The sequence below is a fragment of the Gopherus evgoodei genome, chromosome 5 (genome assembly GCF_007399415.2).
Source record: "Gopherus evgoodei ecotype Sinaloan lineage chromosome 5, rGopEvg1_v1.p, whole genome shotgun sequence".
Classification (NCBI taxonomy): domain Eukaryota; kingdom Metazoa; phylum Chordata; order Testudines; family Testudinidae; genus Gopherus; species Gopherus evgoodei.
The window spans coordinates 54,318,080-54,339,102 of record NC_044326.1 but is presented as its reverse complement, the minus strand read 5'-3'; the positions used below and the strand labels follow the sequence as shown (position 1 = coordinate 54,339,102).

At 40.9% G+C, this 21,023-nt stretch overlaps 1 protein-coding gene across 1 annotated transcript in view; it reads right to left on the bottom strand.

Annotated features, from left to right (window-relative positions):
- CRACD (capping protein inhibiting regulator of actin dynamics) overlaps positions 1–21,023 on the bottom strand; it is a 127,450-nt gene that overhangs the window by 35,400 nt on the left and 71,027 nt on the right. Inside the window, exons 6-7 of the mRNA XM_030564085.1 lie at positions 10,249–10,384; positions 5,200–5,364 (exon numbers count right to left, since the gene is read on the bottom strand). Of these exons, the coding sequence (XP_030419945.1) occupies positions 5,200–5,364; positions 10,249–10,384 (301 nt within the window). The remainder of the gene's footprint in view (positions 1–5,199; positions 5,365–10,248; positions 10,385–21,023) is intronic.

The window sequence follows — 21,023 nt, the reverse complement described above, 5'->3', positions numbered from 1 at the left end:
CTGTTACGCTTGTCACGCAGCACTGTGTAGCCTGTAGATTTTTTCAAATGCTTTGGCATTTCATCTTCTGTAACGGAGCTTTGATAGAACAGATTTGTTTCCCCATACAGTGATCAGATCCAGTATCTCCCGTACGGTCCATGCTGGAGCTCTTTTTGGATTTGGGACTGCATCACCACCCGTGCTGATCAGAGCTCCACGCTGGGCAAACAGGAAATGAAAATCAAAATTTCTCGGGGCTTTTCCTGTTTACCTGGCCACTGCATCAGAGTTCAGATTGCTGTCCAGAGCGGTCACAGTAGTGCACTGTAGGATACCGCCTGGAGGCCAATACCGTCGATTTGCAGCCACACTAACCCTAATCCGATATGGTAATACCGATTTTAGCGCTACTCCTCTCGTTGGAAAGGAGTACAGAAACCGATATAAAGAGCCCTTTATATCGATATAAAGGGCCTCGTAGTGTGGACGGGTATAGCGTTAAATTGGTTTAACGCTAAAATTGGTTTAAACGCGTAGTGTAGACCAGGCCTTTGGCAGAAATTATCTACATAGAGGAGTGGAAATACTGCATTTCACCCAATGCTTCCTGTGAACGCCTTTCCTCTGGAGCCAAATGGGATCCACAGAAAGGCAGGCCCCTTTGACCTCTTAGTTCCATCAGTAAGGGTTCATTAGGGCTGCAAGAGTGGTGCTGTCCAGGGCTCTCCTAAATGCTATCTGCCATTAGAACCCATCTTATGGGAGTGGATTCTAAGCCATGGAGGAGCAACTGCATTAATTCCTGAAGACTCCAGGAACTTCATTATTAACCACTTGTACTGGTATAGCACCAAGAGGCCCTAACCAAGAGTGTGCTGTGTGCTATACACGCGGTAAAATAAAGTCCCTGTCCTAAAGAGTTTACCATCTAACTAGACAAGGCACCCAAAGGGTAAGAGGAAACCGAGGCAAAATACTTTTCCCACGGTCAGTAGCTAAGGCAGGAACAGAACCCAGGTCTACTGTATTTTTGTCCAATGGCTTATCCACAGATCAACTTGCTTTGCTTTGGTGGGGAAAATTATTCAGTGAAACTTGACCTTCATCCCCTTCCCAATCCCCCTCCTTGTGCCCTCCAATTCCATGGAGCTGGAGTGGTCCTCAGTAGGGCCAAGAGGGAATCAATGGACACCATGCCATGGAGGCAACATTCCACTATGCTCTGTCCCCCAAAAGCAATCCCTGGGTGCAGGTGTTCTCTGCACGGGAAAGTACTGAGGCCCTAAATTTGGCATTACTGTATCATTTATGGGCATTAACTTAACAGTCTTTCTTTTTATAATTGTTCTTATGTTTATGCATTATAGAGCACATTTAAGTGATTCCTTTTAGCTAGGAGCTTGTGAAGCTTTCTGTGATACGAATTATAGCCTATTTGCATCTTTGATATAAAATGACTGGCTTGATTTTTAATCCCATGTTTATCAATTCTGACATACTGTATTTTATGTATTCTTTGTGATTCTCCTTTATGACTCATTAGCAGATATTAGTATATATCCTTGAAATTAGAATTTCAAACACATGCCAAATCAAATTGAGAACTGAAGCCATTAATCCAATTTACCTATACAATAATAATGAAAAACTACATGGCATATAAGAAATACAGCACCAACACTTAGCACTTCTAATCTGTAGCTCTCCAAGTGCTGCACAAAGATGCATATGCCTTCTTATTCCCTGTGTACAAATGGAAGCACAAAGAGGATACAAAGGCTTGAACTACACTAGAAAATTAGGTCGGCATAACTACACCACTCCAGGTGTGAAAAATCCAAAAGATTTTTATATCAAGTGCTAAAGCTTCAAGTGAGTAGATGGACATGTCAAATAGTGCAAAACAAACAAACAAACAAAACAGATACAAAGATGTGAGTTCTTTGGAAATCCTTTCCCAGGCAGAGTTTGCTCTATATGATTCAGTATCTGTACTGAAGGTAAACAGGGAGTGCAGAATGAAGGAGAAAAGGAAAATCAGCAAACGTTGAGGAATTTGGTGGAGCCTGGCTCTGGGCATGTGCACATTTGGGGAGTATAGTGTGTCTTCTCCTCCAGATGGCTCTGTGTAGGGGCATGGCAACAGCTGAAAGTTGGTGAAATGTGGTATGAAGCCAACCAGTGGTAGAGTATGAGTACCCACTGCAGCTCTGGCATGCTCTACCTGAGATGCCTTGGGAAGAATTCTGGCTGAGCCAACCCAAATTCCTCCTCAGGTTGCAACATAGTTCCTCTGAACCTCCCTCCAGCAAGGGCTGTGACTTAAAAACATAATCTGGGCCTCAAGCTTTAGTCAAACATCCTACTGCAAGGGTAGGGAGGTAGGATGGGAGGTGGAGAGCCAAATCTTCTTGCAGGGAACCCATGGGTCAGATAGGAAAATACTGAGAGATACACAAACCCTACCTCCTGTGCAGCCCTGGGGGGTACAAATACAGTGGAAACAATACATTTCTGCTGCGCAGGAGAGCCAAGAATCTGAGATCTCAATTAAGGGGACTCCAGAATGCACTTCAGAGAGCAGAGCTTAACTTCACAATAGTGCGGGAGGTTGGGGGAGGGCTTTGTGGACAGATTGGCGCTCTACATTCCACTGTGAATTAGTGGGAAGAGATTCCCTGTTCCTCAGCCACTCACTGCACAAAGCTTCTTTGCTAGGGCATTGTGCAAGGGATCCAAATGTCACTCAGTGTGCTCAAAGTTGACAGAGAAAGGTGCTAGTTCATTTGGAAGTGCTACTGTTTGTTGAGGATTTGTGTAGTGAAGGAGGGCTGCAGTATTTGCCATTTTCTCCATTAATAGCATCATATTTTTTTTTAAATGGATAGATACAGTACTTTCCAAATACACAGGGAAATTATATCCATGCTCTCAGGAATTTACAGTTTTAAATATACAGAAACAACACAACTGATAAATGCTCAGGTGGGAACAGATGCTTTCCTTCTGCCCAGAGGGTATGTTTACACAGCAGCTGGGAGCCTGCTTCCCAGTGTAGATATTGTCTGCTTGAGCTAGTATGCTAAGAATAGCAGCATGGCTGCAGAAACACAGGTGGTAGCTCGGGCTACCTACCCGAGTACATACCTGGGGCTCAGCCCAAGCTACTGCCTGTGTGGCTGCAGCCACACTGCTATTTTCAGTGTGTTAGCTCAGCAGAACCAGGCCTGGTCTACACTAGAAAATTAGATCAGCATAGCTATGTTGCTCTGGGGTGTGAAAAATCCACACCCTCAAACAATGTCATTAAGCTGCCCTATATCCCTGTCTAGACAGTGCTAGGTTGATTCTGCCGTGGACCTGCCTACCGCTCCTCAGGGAGGTGGTAATGTATAACAGTGGTCTCCAAACTTTTTACGCACAAGATCACTTTTTGAATTTAAGTGCAACCCAGGATCTACTCCACCCCTTCCCCGAGGCTTGGCCCCACTCCCTCAAATCCCACCTCCCTCCATTGCTCGCTCTCCCCACCCTCACTCACTTTCACCGGGCTGGGGCAGGGGGTTGGGGTGCGGAAGGGGGTGCAGCCGAGGGGTTCAGAGTGTGGGAGGGGGTTCTGGGCTGAGCTTAGGGCAGGGGTGCAGGAGGGGATGAGAGGTGCAAGCTCTGGGAGGGAGTTTGGGTGAAGGTGGTGGCTCCAAGGTGGGCAGAGTGTTGGCGTGCAGGAGGGGAATCTCAGGGCTGGGTCAGGGGGTTGGAGTGCAGGAGAGGGTATGGGATGCTGGATCCAGGAGGAGGCTTGGCTGGGGCAGCAGGTTTGGGGTGCAGGAGGAGGTTTGGGGTGCAGGCTCTGGTTGGGGGCTGGGGTGTGGGAGGGAATTCAGGGTGCTGTCTCCAGGAGGGGGTTTGGGTGCGGGCTCCTGCCAGGCGGTGCTTACCTCGGGTGACTCCCAGTTGCCTGCCTGCCCTGGGCCTACACCACTCTTGGAAGCGGCCAGTACATGTCTGTGGCCCTGAGAGTGGGCCCACGGCTCCGTGCACTGCCCCTCCCTGCAGGCATCGCCCACGCAGCTCCCTGTTCCCGGCCAATGGGAGCTGAGGGGGTGGTGACTGCCATCAAGAGCAGCACACGCAGACACGCCCCTCAGGGATCGCAGGGACGTGCTGATCACTTCCAAGAGCAATGCAGGGCCAGGGCAGGCAGGCAGTCTGTCCTTAGCCCCACGGTGCTGCCGGACTTTTAGTGGCTGGAGATTGTGATCGACTGTCAGAGGCTCCAGGATCGACCAGTTGATCACGATCTACCAGTTGGTGACCACTGGCCTATACCGATGGGAAAACCCCTCCTGTTAACATTGGTAGAGTCTATGCTGAAGCACTACAGTGGCAAAGCTGCAATGATGCAGCTATGCCACAGTAGTATTTTAAATGTAGATAAGCCCCTAGTGTGCATCAGTCTACCTGTGCTGAAAGCACATGCCTAGCTGCTGTGTCATGTACCCATAGACTGCCCAGTATGCCCAGTATGTCAGAGGCTTGGGAGGTACAGTGGTTTGAGCATTGGACAGTCAGTCAGTATGCCTGGTTCTATTCTCAGTCTACCAAAGGCAAACTGGTTTAGGCTCCAATCCCTCTCACACAGGATTTTCCCTGTGGGCTGCTATGCATCACCTGTGCACAACATCCCACTCTGGGAAATCCAGTATTCTCTGTCTCTCACCAGCCTTTTCTTGACCTTAAGAGAGATGCTATGTTTGCCACCTGCCCTGTGGGAAGTCAGCCTTTAGAATAGTTAATATGGGAGGCCTCCCTCCCTCCCAGGACACCAAGTACATCACCCCCAGTGCATATACTTGTCATTAGTCTAGGGCGCAGAATTTGAAAGATCCTACTAAATCTGTGTGTTCACACATAAAAAGCCTGCCGCTCTGGCTTACTGGACACTGCATCTATGCCCCAGTGAGTTCTGTGCTTTCAATAACAGTGTGATGTAAAAAGCGACAAAGAGTCCTGTGGCACCTTATAGACTAATAGACGTACTAGAGCATAAGCTTTCGCCTGATGAAGTGGATATTCACCCACGAAAGCTTATGCTCCAGTATGTCTGTTAGTCTATAAGGTGCCATAGGACTCTTAGTCTGGATCTGTAAAAAGCGACAAACACGGCTACCTCTTTGAGTGTGATGTATTGAATATGTGTCCATTTAAAATGCTTACTTTATTATCACTGTCTGAGAGCACTGTGTCCTGTTGAGTCTCAATCTCCATTGGGCTGCTGAGTAACAAGTCCTCTTCTAAACTAGCATTTGCCTCCTCCATTGTCCTCTCAGAAATTGTCATTTGTGGTGGTTGTCCAAATTTAATAGTCTTGGACAACTGTTGCTAAAAACAAGAAAAAAAATATTTATGTCACAAATGAAATAAGTTAACTCTACTGCACATTCTCTCACCCCCCATGGAATCTGCATAGTCTGCAAACAATTTGAAATATACAGGCTGATTACCAGGGCTAAAAAGCAAACTAACTCCAGATTCAATAGCTACTGCAACAAGGCAGAGAAAAGGAAGCATAATTATCAGTAGTAACTCTTGTCATCCTCAATCAAGAGTTAACAAAGATTCTTGCTGTTTTATTAAAACTTTCATGTTTTCTGGAGTCATGTGGACACATCAAAATCAAGCTTTCATTAAAACAAAAACAAAAAGGTATATTTCTAGGCTTTATGATTGCAAGAAAATCTTGCATTCATGACCCAAAAAGAACCCTATATTTATTATATTTTAAAAAAATCTCACAGTTATGGGAACCAGACATGATTTTTAAATGTTTGAGGATTGGCAATACTGCACATTAAAGGAACCTGATTTTCAGAGAACGCAGGGCATCTAGCCTCTTAAAAATCAGGCCCCTTTAAGGTATCTCAGGTTGAGCTCCCAAAAATTCAGTTACCAAAGTCACTAGTAACTTCTGCAAATCTTGACCAGATATACTCCCACTGCAGATCCCCTTCTGCCATGCCACAAGACTATTGGTGTACAAGACAGCACAGAAATCCCACAGTGACGCTCTGCAGAGGGTAATGTCATGAAGGAGAACTATAAGACAATATTGTTAGATCAACAGAAAATGTTAGTTTTGTAGCTTTTCCATCATTCAACTTTTCCTTTTCCGTTTCCCTTTTTTCTTTTCATTTAATCCTGTTTCTTGTCCAGAGATGATTTAAAATCTTCTCTCTGAAATACTACAAATAAAAACAATGACGAGTCCGGTGGCACCTTAGAGAATAACAGATTTATTTAGGCATAAGCTTTCATGGGTAAAAAACCACTTCTTCAGATGTGTGGAATGAAAATTACAGATGCAGGAAGATTGAAATGTTCTCCTACTGGCTTTTGTATGCTACCATTCCTGATGTCCAATTTGTGTCCATTTATTCTTTTATAGGGGAAAAAAAAGAATAAATGGACACAAATCAGACATCAGGAATTGTAACATACAAAAGCCAGTAGGAGAACACTTCGATCTCCCTGGTCATTCTATAACAGATTTAAAAGTAGCCATACTTGAACAAAAAAAGCTTCAGAAACAGATGGAAACAGCAGAACTAAAATTCATTTGCAAATTTAACACCAGTAATTTGGGCTTTAATAGGGACTGGGAGTTGCTGGCTCATTACAAAAGCAGCTTTGCCTCTCCTGGAATTGACACCTCATCTGTTATTGGGAGTGGACTACATCCACCCTGACTGAACTGGCCCTGTCAACACTGGATCTCCACTTGTGAGGAAGAGAAGGGAGTTACATGTGTCATTATATAATGCCTGCATCTGTAACTTTTACTCCATGCATCTGAAAGCTCACCTACAAAAGCTTGCGCCCAAATACATCTGTTAGTCTTCAAGGTGCCACTGGACTCCTTGTTGTTTTTCTGGATACAGACTAACACAGCTATCCCCTGATACTATAAATAAAGCAATCTTGAATTGCACCAAGGATAAAGTTAACAAAACAAGGAGCATTTTATGGATGTCTAGAGACTGAGCCTGTGCCTGGTCCTTTTCGGCAGTAATGACTTCGGCTTACACAGAGATCACAGAATAAGATCCTCCTTTACTGTACAGAAATTAATTTCTGTTATGTATGCCTAAAATAATCAAATGTATGATAGACAACATATTTTTAGCATGAGATTTAGAAGTAGTAATGAATAGGAAAGAGGACACTTTAGTATTTGATTTTCTTTCTGAATATTTACAGGAACCACACCCAGTGAAGAGAGATAAGACTATGTGGTAATTTTCTTACTCTCTCTCAAGGACAGGAAATTCTCCAAAGAGGATCTCCCTATCACTGTGAAAATCTCCACAAAGGAATACTTATAGCAGGGATTCAAGCGTGTAACTTCCCTTCATGTGAATGTCAATTACAAGCAGGCCGGCTCCAGGCACCAGCTCATGCTTGTGGTGGCAGATTCTAAGGGGCGGCATTCAGTCCAATCTTAGGGCAGTACGGCCGCCCCAATTTTTTTTTGTTTGCCACTCTGGCTGCTCTGTAGGGGGCGGCAGCGCGGAGGAGGGGAGCGCCCTGCTGGGAGCTGGCTGTGCGCTCCAGCTGCCCCAACCGGTGCCAGGTCTGCAGCAAGCCCGGCAGCCCGCGTCCTACCCTCCCTGCTGACTGGAGTGGCGCAGAGCCCTCCCGGCAGGTGGTGCGGCGGGAGGGGATGAGTGGTGAACGCCCTGGCTGAAGGAAGTCCTGGCTGCCCCCCTTCTCTCTCTACCTCAGATTTACACATCCTCACTGAAATTAACAGGAATTCCACATGCAGAACAAAACAATGGCCCTGTGAGGGTATGATCCAGTAAATTGCTGAGTGCCCTCAACTCTCGCTGATTTTAGTGGAAACTGAATCAGAACCTAAATATTCATTTAGTAATTTCTTTCTTAAATTAAAAAAGAACCCTTAATTTAGGGCCAGACTCCAATACCATTACAACAGATAGTCATCTTGCTCTGAGTAGCCCCATTGGAGCCAGTGGGATGACTCTCAGAGTGAGGTATTCAATGTGAGAATCTGACTGTCAGTGAGAAAATGTGTCTCTCTGGATCTATTGCTTACAAAATGTGCCTGTTTATATACAAATTCCAGTGTTGAGGAATAGAGGGATGGATGGGGTGCCTTGTAATGCACATATTATGACATTTCACATGTACAAACTGTGCTATGAACACTGGAAGATGCCTATGAATAGAGCTATTGTAGAGAATGGTATGTGCAATAAAAGAGAAGCTGTATCTTATTTGTTCAGATTAAAGAATTGTATTGTAATCTGGAATGTTTGAGAACTGTGCTGTAAAACAATGCCTATCCATATGTATGAGGGTTTTTATTTTATTATTTTATTGAGATTCCCAAGAGGTAGAACATTTGTGCTTTGTGGTTCATATGTAGTTTTCAAAATTACTCCCAAAATTAAAGGTTTATTTACTCAGATTTATAAAAAATTAGTTTGAAGGCTGAAAATCTACAAATGCCCACATTTCTGCATGGAGCTGGCTTCCACAAGGCACAGAATGCTCTTTTCTGTAGTTAGTCCTAGCATTTTTAAATACATTTATTGTAACTGAATAAACTCCATTAAAACCTTTCCACTGGCCATTTTCTTTTAATGTTTTAATCTCCAGGAGCTGATGTTGAGTGCTAAATGTCAAAATCCAAAACAGCTCATTATTACTTTGTCATCTGAAAGTGAGATGCAGACAAGGAAAAGATTATGTTCCCTTTACTAGTTTATGATATTTTCCTGTTGAACCAAGAATCTGAAAGGTTGTATATACAATAGTCTCCTGAGATATGTTTAGAATGATTCCAAATTTCCTGTATCGCTATGTTTTATGGCTACCTAATTCTAAAAGCTACTTGCCATTTGTAAGTATCATCATGCATTGCTTTTCATATCTATTCTTTTCTCAATGCAACAATGTATTTTTAATTAACATTAAGAGATCTATGCCTCTCCTGGCTGGTGAAAGCCAGTGAAGAAAAACTATACTCACTATTAATGGGAATTCTTAATGCTTCCTTCTAAGAAGCACACCTGTCAACTCCTTGAACCATGAAAAAGTCCAAAAGAAGCCAGTTACTTGACCCTGAAGAATTTTCCAGCTACTATCCTGTCTGGCATCTCAAGTGGGCACAGTTTGGTTTGTGAGCAGAGGTTAGAGGAATACAATTAATTTCCCCTAAACCTCCAATTCAACTCCTGTGAGTGGGCAGTTACACAGCGCTGATAAGCTCTCAAAGTCCTGCCCCAACATGTCCTGTGCCCACTGTAAAAATGGATTAATTTTTGAAAGGTAATTCTTCTTCAGCTCTTCCAAAGTCCAATTAGGAATATGGAGAGAATCTTTCAAGTATATTACAGAGCACAAAATTAATGAATGCATTAATGGGATGAGAATCACGGAAGGCAGGCATGAAAGGAGGGCTGGTAAGTAATTTCTTAACAGCAGGGTATGGTTTTATTTAAGAAGGATGCCATTTACATATTCATTTATTTTGAAGAACTGAATGCATCTGAAATGCAGGTGGACTGGCGAAAGAGCAGTGGCAAGTTTCCTCCAAGAGCCTTGTTTTGTATGCATTTAGAACCCCATGGACAAAAATGGAAGGCAAATGAAAAATAAGACCTTTGGGGATTGACTATTTCTATATCCTGCAAAAAGTCTAATGCATTTGAAAAACAATGGGAAAGTATACAAACAAACGGAATCAAGAAACCAATGGACATCAGTTAAGTGACTAAAAGGCAAGGACTAACTGGGGAAATATATGAGGGCAAAAGAGGAAAAATATTTAAACAACAACAAAAAACACAAAGGAAATGTTTGAGTTGTATTCCGTTATCTTCCTCTGAGTGTAATTTACTTAGGCCATGACTCCGCAGGCTGGTCCAGGGGGGTCAACACATACATCCACAGGGAGTCCCGTCCCCCGCTGTACACTTTAATGGAGCACCACATGGTGCAGGGTGCACGTATTTACTTACAGGATTGGGGCCAGAGGTTGTAAAGGGAGATCCCCAGCTCTCCAGATCTCCACTGCAACTATGCTAATTTACAGCAGCTGAGGATCTGCCCCTAAGTTCTTCAGGAAAGCAACCAGTCGTCTTACAAGCTTAGCATGCTATGGCATATGATGAAAACATTTTTTATTTTTTTATTTTTTAACATTTTCACCTGCATAGTCACGTGCTTGTTCCTTCTTACCTGAAGGGTTTTGACTTTGCCTAGGATTTTGTCCTGTGACATTGCTTGGACTGCCTGCTCATTCTCTGCTTGCCCGTCAGGTATAAAAATACTGTCATGGGAAAAGGCTCGAGTGCCCATAGTATAGTTGGAGGACCTGAAATGCAATTCATATACACAGTACTTAATTTTATAAAGATACCCCAAAGATCCTGCAGTTCATTCTTACAGTAACTCCCTTGGCCTATATCCTTCTCTCTGTTCTCTTCTACCTAGATATTTATTCTATCCTCATCACTGAAGTATCTGAGTGCCCTGCAGTAGTGCATTAAGCAACATGTCTGACATCTGTCACATATGGTTCATTCTCTCTCACCCACTGGCCAGAGGGAGAACTGTGTGCAGAACACAGTGGTTGTTTTGGTAGGATTTTATTGATTTGATTTTTTTAACACACACATCCTATATTATATATTAAATGCTACTTAATGATATTTCTTTCCGTATTGAACATTGTCACATGAACCATTTGGTCAAGAAGAAAAGCCCAAGAAATAATACTGGGACTTTTTTCCTCATGTGAACACACTGACCCTAAAAGAAAGAAATTAACTTTATCAGAAGTGATTAGTAATATTTTGTAAAGCACAAGCAGTTTTAATTGAAAGAAAAAATAATTCATACTTGAAATTCTTCCTGCTCTAGTCTGAAATGGGATAGTCCATGAGATAAATTTTTGCACACAAGTAGCTTTTGTTTCCAGAGAGACCTGTTGAAATTGGAGACAGGCCATATGCTCATAATTAAAACTCTAACCTTATGAAACTCACCTGGTTTTGTTACATTTATGAAAAAGCTTCCAGACTTCTCAAGGAAGTCTGGGCATAGTATTAATTTAGAATTTCACATAAAACCACACAAAACCTGCCGGGGGGTTATTTGTTTTTTGTTTTGTTTTGTTTTTTGGGCAAGGGTGAGGTTAAGTGCAAAACCAGGTGAACCATGGTGGTATCAATTGAATTTTTCTTTGAGTTTTTCATTTGCCTGAACCAGAAACTTGAAACAAAACTTAGGGGAAGTGAACCCACCCACAGTATAACCAAAGCCAATCTTCATGCGAAACTGCCAACTTGTCGCCACCTCTGGCTGCTGGATTATTCATCTAACTGAGTGATCTCATTGACTAGTTATGAAAATAAGATTTCCTGGACATTGCAAACTCCAAATTCTATCTCAAGACAGGATCCAGGAATGGAGGAGTAAGGTGGATTGTTACACGATGAAGAGAGAGAGAGAAGTTTAGTGATTTCAACAGGGAACTAGAAATTAGGTGGTCCTTAATGCTAATCCCGGTTCTGATGAGGATTGCTTCTGTGATCTCAGTTTTTTCCATCTGTAAACTTGGGATAATACAGGAATGTTGAGAAGTTAAATTGATGTTCATGAAAACCCCTGAATGTGAACACTGCTATAAGGGTACAACCTACGTTTTATGATGATGATGGATGTGAACTGTGATAGAGAATATTGTGCTAATTTCTTATTTCCCTCTGACTGCTCTGTGGCTGCGGTGTACCAAGGAGCATATTTAAAAAGTCTGCCTTCGTGTAGTAACTTGGCAACTAGACTAGTATACAATGAGAAAAGTTTGCCTCACATGAAGACATCACTTACTGTAACACAGAGGAAGCCAATGCACTCTACTTGCTTACTTCTAAAGAACTGCATTGCTGAAGTCAATTATCTGAAAGGCCAGAAGCCTCTTACATATCAGCACCAATGTAGGATTGCTTTGATACAAAAGATGATAACCATCACTTGCTAAGTCACCAAATGCCTGTACTAGAGGGTAGCAGCTTCTATACAATTCCACGCCACTTGGATTAGTAATATATATGGAATACTCTCTTATGTCACTGCTAAATACCACAGAAACATGTGGATTTACATAGAGATGGTATCCAAGGGAATATCATTTTGCTAACAAGTTAATTCTATGTCTTCTTAATCCACAAGAAAAGAGATTAACCAAAAATAAAAGTGTCCTTATTTGCTTCTTTACAATGCATAAAGAAAACGTGGTTTTTTTTAAAGATTTTTTTTTATATTAGAAATTCATACCATGACTAGCTTGGAATATTTTATGGCAAGTGGAAAACAAGTAAAATAAAGATATCACAAGAATCAAGTGTGGAAAAATAGCCTGACGGTTTAAAACTTCAAAAAGGAATTGCCATTTTGGAAAAAAGATGTTTTTGTTAAAATATCCAATCATCCTGTTCCTTCGAATTAAGATGTGAAGGCAAAAAAAAATGCATATTTTGAAAACTTCAACAAGTCTTCTAGGAAAACCAGGGAAAACCAGAATTGACATTCCTGGTGTTTCTAGAGTAAAACACAAATAAAAACCCTTTACATTATACAATATAAAATATTAAATGCGCTGTTCCCACCTCCCTCCCCCCATGCTTTGTAATGGTTTTTAAGTTTTCAAAATAGTCATATTCAGCTGTTGAGAAAGTTTGCTGGGAATGTATTTAATGTAGCCTAATATCATTACTTAACTCCATGGGCACAATTCTTATATTTTAAAAATTAAAATAAAGATTTACTAATAACCAAATACCACTACATTTTCTGTTCGTATCAGATGTTATAATAAAATTTCTTACAGGCAAAGTGCAAAGGGGTTTAAAATATATACATATATATACAGATTATTTTAAACCCAATAAATCATTAATAAAGCTTTTTGGGAGTGCGGGGGAGCCCAACTCATTAAACTGTTTCCCCCCATGTACACAAATCAAAACTGAAGCAACTCATATTTTTATTAAAAATATTTGAACAGCACATTGCATTTGAAATAATTGAACAAATGTAGAGCAGTTCAATATTTCATAACATTTTCACCCAGGAAACAAATACAACACTTCATTTATGCTATGCACCTATTCTAGATAAAATAATTCAATGGCCTTTCCCTGTTTACCTAATAAAGGTACATGCATGCCTGTTTAGGAATCTGCAGCAGAGACTCTATTAAAAAAATCTTTTTAAAAAACAAATCCAACCCTTCTTTGAATGTCTGATATTGCATCATTAAGGAACAAGAGAGTGCTGCAGAACCACTTCCCTAGAGAGCCTCAGGAAACTAGCACCTAGTGTCTTTCTGTAGACCACCACCAAGTGGTCCATGGACCACAATTTGAGAACCTCTGCTCTAGAAAAAGTCTTGACCCGGCTGGGCCAACTTCTGAAGCCATGTGACACAAAACGTTTTTGATATGAAACCCAGAGAAATTTGGTAGTGTTGACTGAATTTCCCCTATGACTAATTTGGACTTGTTTGAACTAGAAACACAGGGAGGCAGTTTATGGGCTCACACAATCCATAATCAAACTGTGCACGTTGAAACATTACAAACAGAAACCACCATCCTTTTCACAAATCTAACATGAAGCAGCTAAGGGGAATGTGCACAGCACTGCTCAAAGCAGGGCTAATGGGCATTTTCATTTAGTATTTACTCTTGTCAATTGAGATGAGTGCTGGATTAAGGACACATCACCCCACTCATATACTGTGCTTTAAGGGCCCATCCCCACCCACGTTTTTCTAGTAGCAGCATTATTCAGTGACCATTGACTTTGTTTCTCAGCCACCCACCATGGACATGCACTGTCTCCATTTTCTTTTTCATCAGCATTCTCTCCCCTGAGAGAAGTTTTTAGACTCCACATTTTTAGTTAAACCAGGTCACGTTTATTCCCAATCCATACCTGTTCATTTTAAGGATATTCACATGGCAAATTAAAAGATAATGGTAACATTTCAAGTACTAAAAGGGTGTGAAGAATTGTTTTCAAATCAGGATTTGTATACGTCCTTGCTTTACTTGCGAGTCAGATAACAAGTAAGCAATATTGATTTCTCAGTTGCAGCTGTGCAAATCCATCAGCCTTCCATACATTTGTACAAGTTTAATTTAGGGCTTTACTTGAAGACAATGGTTTGCATTGATCTTTTTGGGAGCCTGCAAAATCATCAATTACAGATGCAGCCACATGAGAAGGGAAGAGCCCAATCTGATTCTCAGAGTGCAGGTTGAATTTGAAGGGCTGTTGATTAGATTTTATTTTATTTTATTTTTTAATTTGTAAACTGAACAAGCTCCAAATTACTGGAACACAATACAACATGGAGACCCAAAATGCCATTTCTATAGAGCCAATTTTCATGCCTGAACTGCAGTTTAAGCATGGTTTAAATACCGTTTGTCTAGCCCTGGGACCAACCATGGTATAATCAGGTTAAAAACTGTGCTCTAGCCTAAATTTCTACTTGGGTAGAACATCTTTATACATTAGTATAACCTGTTTTTTCCATAAATGAGCGTAAACTGTGCCTAAGGTTGTTTGAACTGTACAGAAAGGGCTTATGTTTTACTCACTTTCAGCTTACAGTGCTTTTCAAAGCCTTCCAACTGCAAGTTCAATAGATCATATTATAAAAGTTCTTCTTTCATGTTTTATTCCTATGATGTTCTTTCTTCAGAAAGACTAGATTTTTAAAGATGTGGTATAAGAGGTATAATTGTGTTTCATTCACTATCACTACTAGTCTTGTCTATGAAGATTTGCTCAACAGTCATTGTACAAAACAAAAACAAAAACCCCAAAAGAAAACAAACAAAAAAACCCACCCAACCCTCCTCTCAACATGCTTCTATAGACTACATTTCAGAAACCCTCCTTCCCCTCAACTAAAAGACATCCCAGAATGGCTTTCTATAGTTGAATCTGTGGCCTTGACAATCCTGACCATATTTAGAGGCATCAATCTGTTCCATACTTTAATACCGCCTCCAGAAAACTTGGGTCAGCTATAGCAGCAATTTATTAACACTTCAGTTGGTAATATTAAGTTGATGACACTTCAGACCTGTTTGTACTGAAAATAATTGACTCATGATCTAACTCATTTGTAGAAAACTGATTGGATTAACTGAATTATGGATGTGCTGTAGTAAAATACAAAGCACTTTTAGAGAATTCTTAAAACAAATTATTTTCAAAGATCAGTAGTGGCATGGAATACCATTTCATTTTCACTTCCAGTAGGTAGCTTTTCAAAGTCAGTTTTCTAGTGATCAAAACAAAGTTAACTTTTACTCTCTCTCGTGTTTGGGTTTTCATTGCCAGACACTCCCTCTCTCCTGAGAGCTCTGAAAATATAATGCAATTATTTTCCTTTGGTGACTAAAGGGAATGTTGAGGTTTTTTGTAAAACTAAACACATATTTCAGCTTCTATTTCTTATGGTCGTTAAAATATAATTTTCACAAGAAAGAAAAACTTGAAAGGAAAAAGAAGAGATTTTTTAATGGTTGCTGACACAGCCCACTTTCAGCTCTCAGCTGTTGAGACAGCTGGATGGAATTTAAAAACATCCAATTAGTCTAATACTTTATAAAATTATTTTTAAAAAACACATAGTGGTAACAAAGTGAAAGGTAAAATAAGGCGAAACATATTTGGTATAGGGTAACTAGAGATGGATCAAGTGGGTGGTGCTTGAATCTGGATTAGGATTTTGATGTTAGAGTCCAAACTGACACCAAGATTTGGGTTCAATAATGCAGAAATCTTGCAAGATTTTAGCCATCTTGAATAGTGGAAAGAATGTAGGATCAGATGTTATAATGAGATTTCTGCAATATTTAGCTGCATTTGACTTAGATTTGAAAGTCACCACCACACAAATCTACAGAAATAAGGCTGCTAGTTCTGTTAGAGATCTGATGGGAAAACAGAAAATAATTCAGTTAACACAAAGCAGTGGCTTCAACAAAAGACCATTGTCATTATGGTCCCTAAAAGTACAAAAGGGCCATGGAGTAAGGTAGAACAGTAAATTACTGTACTAGACTTTCACTTCAGGAAATCTGAATTCAAATTATCTAACAGTTAGTCTCTCATTTGTATACATCATAGTATGGAATGCTTGCAAGCAGTCTTTTCTGGATAGAGGCCCATTACTAGAAAGACTAGAAAGTATGCTGCAAGAGAAATCAGGATTAAGGGATGAAATGCACTCCCCTCCAGAGGGCCAGCACGTTAGGTCTCACTTAAGCCCTTAAAACTAATGGGCCAGTTACAGGACAAATGTCTGTGCTGTGATCACCTCTCTTAAGAAGTCTGCCCCTCAGCAGTGGCTGGGGAGCCCCTGAGCTATTTATTGCATCATTTTCAGAAGCACTAATGAACTTAAAGTTTAGCTCTTCAGTACTCACATTTAGAGAAAATAAACGTAAGTGACAGTTCGGAGGAAAACCCACAACCCTACATTTGTTACAATAGTTAAAAAAACAAAAACAAACAAACAAACAGGAAACTGATTTTTCTGTATTATTTCTACATTTTTGATACATCGTGTCCAGGTTGGGCTGTGACATTTGCTGAATGATGTATGTGGCCTGATCAATCCCAAAAGGGAAAGATGATCAGTTGAAATGTACAACACAAATATATTAAGGAAGACTAGTTATACCTTTATAGCCTTTTCCCCATCATTTTATGCAGTGCAGGTATTTGAGCTTTAGTTCTAAATTATGGTCAAATAGGGAATATTACACACATTGCAATAGCCACTGGTCAGAAAAGTGTTTTGATAACATGTTATTTCATTGCACTCACAGACCCATAAATGTGTCCATACAAGCTGAACAGGCAGAGGGGAAATGTTTAATATGTTATTTGAAGCAATCACATTTAATAATGTAAACTTAGGGCCCAGTTCTGCTCTCAGTTCCATGAATGCATCTGTGACTGCCCTCAAACCTAGTTTGCGTCTGTGTATCTGAGGGTAGAACTAATCCCAGAGACGCTAACCCTGCAAAGCAATCTGCACGGACAAGTCCGTATACTGGTAGAGACCTACTGATGTCAGTGGATTACTTTGCAATATCTACGTTGGTATTTCTTTCATTTTGGATGAATTCCTTCAGTCCTTGCTCAGGCAAAGCTCTTATTTGGTGTTAATTGGAATTCTGCCTGCATAAGGGATGCAGAAAGGGGTATCAGGTGAATGGCAGATCATACAGCAGGTCAACAACCCTCCAAACCCCAACATGTTCAATGCAAATTTTCATCAAAATCAAATTTAACTTTTTTTGGTCAAAAATGTGAAATGTGGAACATTTCAACTAGGTCTAGTAGAGCCCAGCACCTTGAAGAGAAATATCAGGTAGACCCAATATCAGAAGAGGAGAAGATGTGAAAGGGAGGCTTTGAGAATGACTGGAAAGGCGGCACCTGGCGTATGGGGACGGGTGGGGGAAATGGCAGAATCCATTACAGGAGAGGGCAGGATCAGAGGCAGAGACAGAGATACAGACAGGCTATGGTGCTACAGAATGAGCCACCTCTTGGAATCAAGTATTTGCTGTTAAAAGTACCAGACTGAGAGCATGAGATGTAATTTGAGGATAGTAAGTGGTAAAAAGCTATAGTGCATGTATCTGAGAATAAAGCCTCTGTAGGACTGCCACTAAATTAGGTTTGTTAAATAATGGGAGAATATAAATAAGAAGGACAGATGGCCTGTGGAAGGTGTTTTGTGAATGACAGAACAATGCAAATGCTGAGTTTAGTAACATAAAGAGATCTCTGTGTCTGTCAAGATATTACAAACCGTATGGGATAAATTTTCTCTTGAAGCTGAATGCCACTCAGTATGTGGGACAGGGAAAGCCGTTAAAGAGATGGCTGTACCTCCCTAATCTTGCAGTGCCCAGCCCCTGTGTCAGTTAGAGCCATTGAGGGGCTGCTCTAATTTATACCACTTGAATAAGGTCTCTCAGTAACCCCATGGCAGTAGAGGATCAGACACAGCTCTGCTCCGCTGTGTCCTTTCCGACCCCTAGCCTGCCCTTGCACATTCCCTTCACCCTCCTAATATGCCTCCTTCACATGAGGAGGGCAAGTTGCTGATGCAGGATGCAGCTAGGCCTTTGTGCCCACTGGGAGTTCCCTGGAGAAAGGAGATTTCTCTGCTGGTGCATCAAAGAATCCTGCCCAATGTTTGGGCTGCTGCCTGTTACAGAATTCCTCTACTAATCCACAGTTCAGAAACTATGCCAATTTCACCAGCTGAGAGTCTTTGTTTTAATTTTCATGGGAATGTTCTAAATCCTATTTCATAATAATGATGACAGCATACATTACATAGGATACTGTATAATGCTGAAGAAATGGAAGGTCAGGTAGAAACACTATCTCTAGCACTACAAGGCACAGCAGGGAAGAACAGACCAGTCTTCTCAGACACTGCAGTCCCCAAATAGCAGGAGAATATGCTTTTACCTGACTGGACACCAGTACAGATTATTTGTTTATTAACTGTTTTTATAGGGACCAGGATTAGTGATTAGGCTGAACAGCGAACTCAGTTCTTTTGATCTGCAGGGGTTTTGCTTTGTGGGAGTTCACACCTGCGTTTTGTTTCGAATATTAGGTTTGAATGAATTCAAAATCCCAAAGCAAAGCTATTTGTCTAGGTTTTTACACTGAATTCATCAGACACCTGAGAAGTTTTTATTTTTTATATTTTAAAGTTTCTCTCTCCCCCTCCCCAATATAGGTTTTAAAAAAATTCTGTGAAAGCTAAAAAGTGCAAAAACTGAAGAACATTTCCCGTCTTCCAGTTGAAATTCTGAAGAAAAAAAAAACCCAACAAAAAACACAACAACCCATCCTCAAACCCAAGTTGCACAAAGTTGTCATCCAAACCAGAAAATCCAACCAGCTTCACTAAAATCAAGGTCTAGACTTGTAGATATCATCTGAGTTTTGTGTTGTACCAACATTCAAATACTATCCCAAAAGCTTCACAAAGTTCTGATGATAAAGTTTGTTTTGTTTTGGTTTTTTTGGCCATGTGAAGGCAATCTATGAAATATCTGGGAAAACAAACTTATGCAAAATGTTTTTAATTGATGACACTGTAAAAATATCTGAAAAACAGATAGTTAAATTTTAGTCATTCATTATGACTGTGCTAAATGCAGCTATTTTCATGTTTTGCCAGTGCTATACATTTAAGAATGTCTGAATTTTATGAGTGGAGTATGAAAGTGCACGTGAATGATGTATAAGAAACTCCTGATAAGAGAAACGAAAAATAAGTTTCCTTCATTTTTTTCCTATTGTAACAAATGTGAGTTTTATAAATTATAATTTGTATTTATTTTTTTAATTGGGGAATTAAAGAAAGTATAAGATCATTTGAGTTTATGAAAATGATTCACAAGTAGCCAGGAAGAAGAGACAATGCATGCATCTCTACTAGGCTTACATCAGGTTTTGGAATTTGAGATGAAAGTAGACCAGGACTAGAATTTGGAAGCACAGAAATCTCAAATTATTCTTCTGAGATTTTGGCCCAAACTAGCACAGATTCTGTAGGATTAACTAATTTGGTATGATTTCTGTCATACTGGACCACATCCAAACTGGGACTAAAAATAGGTTACTTGTGGTTTTGGATCTAACCTTGGTGGGTATTTTGGATCATGGATTTGAATCTTAGCCAGAGGTGAAAGTGAGCCAGCACAGCATACCAGTAAGAACCCGCACCGACCCTACACAGCCCACAATAAAGTGCTGCCGTGGCAGCGCTTTAATGTCCCTGCCCCTTTTGCCTCCACCGTCGGTGACCCTGCTGGTAGGGTCTGTATCGGCAGGGCCACCAACGAGGGGTGGGGCAGCAACATTAAAGCACTTCTGCAGCAAAGGACCCTTCACTGCTTTAACATCCCTAACCTCTTTTCCCCCCCCTTGGCCACCAACAGGCGGGTGGGGGCAAGGGGAGCAGCTGCCCCAGGGTCAACGATTTGAAAGGGCCTGGGACTCCAGATGCCTTTAAATGTCACTGGAGCCCCATGTGGTGCAGGCCAGGCGTCCTGGAAGGTCTGGCTGGGGGATGCTGACTCCAAGCCCCACCCCTTCTGCTCAAGGCCCCGCCCCTTCCAGATGCCAGAGCCGGCCCCAGCCCTGTATCGGTAAGTGTCTGGAGTTACTTTCATCCCTGATTTTAGCCCTCTTTAATCTAGGGGGATGAAGTCATATTTGAGATTCTGGACTAGGCCCATCTATAGTGCATAAGCACAAAGTCAACGATATCTTTAGGAAACGGGATGGCGCTCATGAGTAACCAAATAATACATCTACCCTACACTGTTCTCTCTCTCTCTCTCTCTCTCTCTCTCACACACACACACACACACACACACACACACACCAATATTTTTGTGATGGTCCCAAAAAATTTGATGGGAGAGAAATACAGATTCCTGACTGCATTGTACTTCTTTATATTACATGGAAATCTGAGCCACATGGTGAACATATCACCAGAGTAGATGCTTTAAAAAATATTAAAGCAAATTTAAATAAGGAGGCAATGATGCAGTGTTCAGAAGCAGGAATACAAAGGAGTTTTTTCTGTTCATTATCTCTTGCTTACTTCGTTAAACATTATGAAATACTTTAAGGTAAATATTGAGTAATTACTTTGGTAATGATAAAAATCACTTTAGAAATTAGGAAAATATTAGCATTTTAAGTCAGTTTCTATGAAAACGAGAGTGAATAGCACTGATCAACAGTTTCTATCTAGTGCTATGTCTTGAACAGATTAGCTATTTTCAGTCACATAAAATGCTAAACAGAAAATTAAATATTAACATAAACTACACTGGAGATGCAGAAGAGTGTATAACCATAGTGTATAC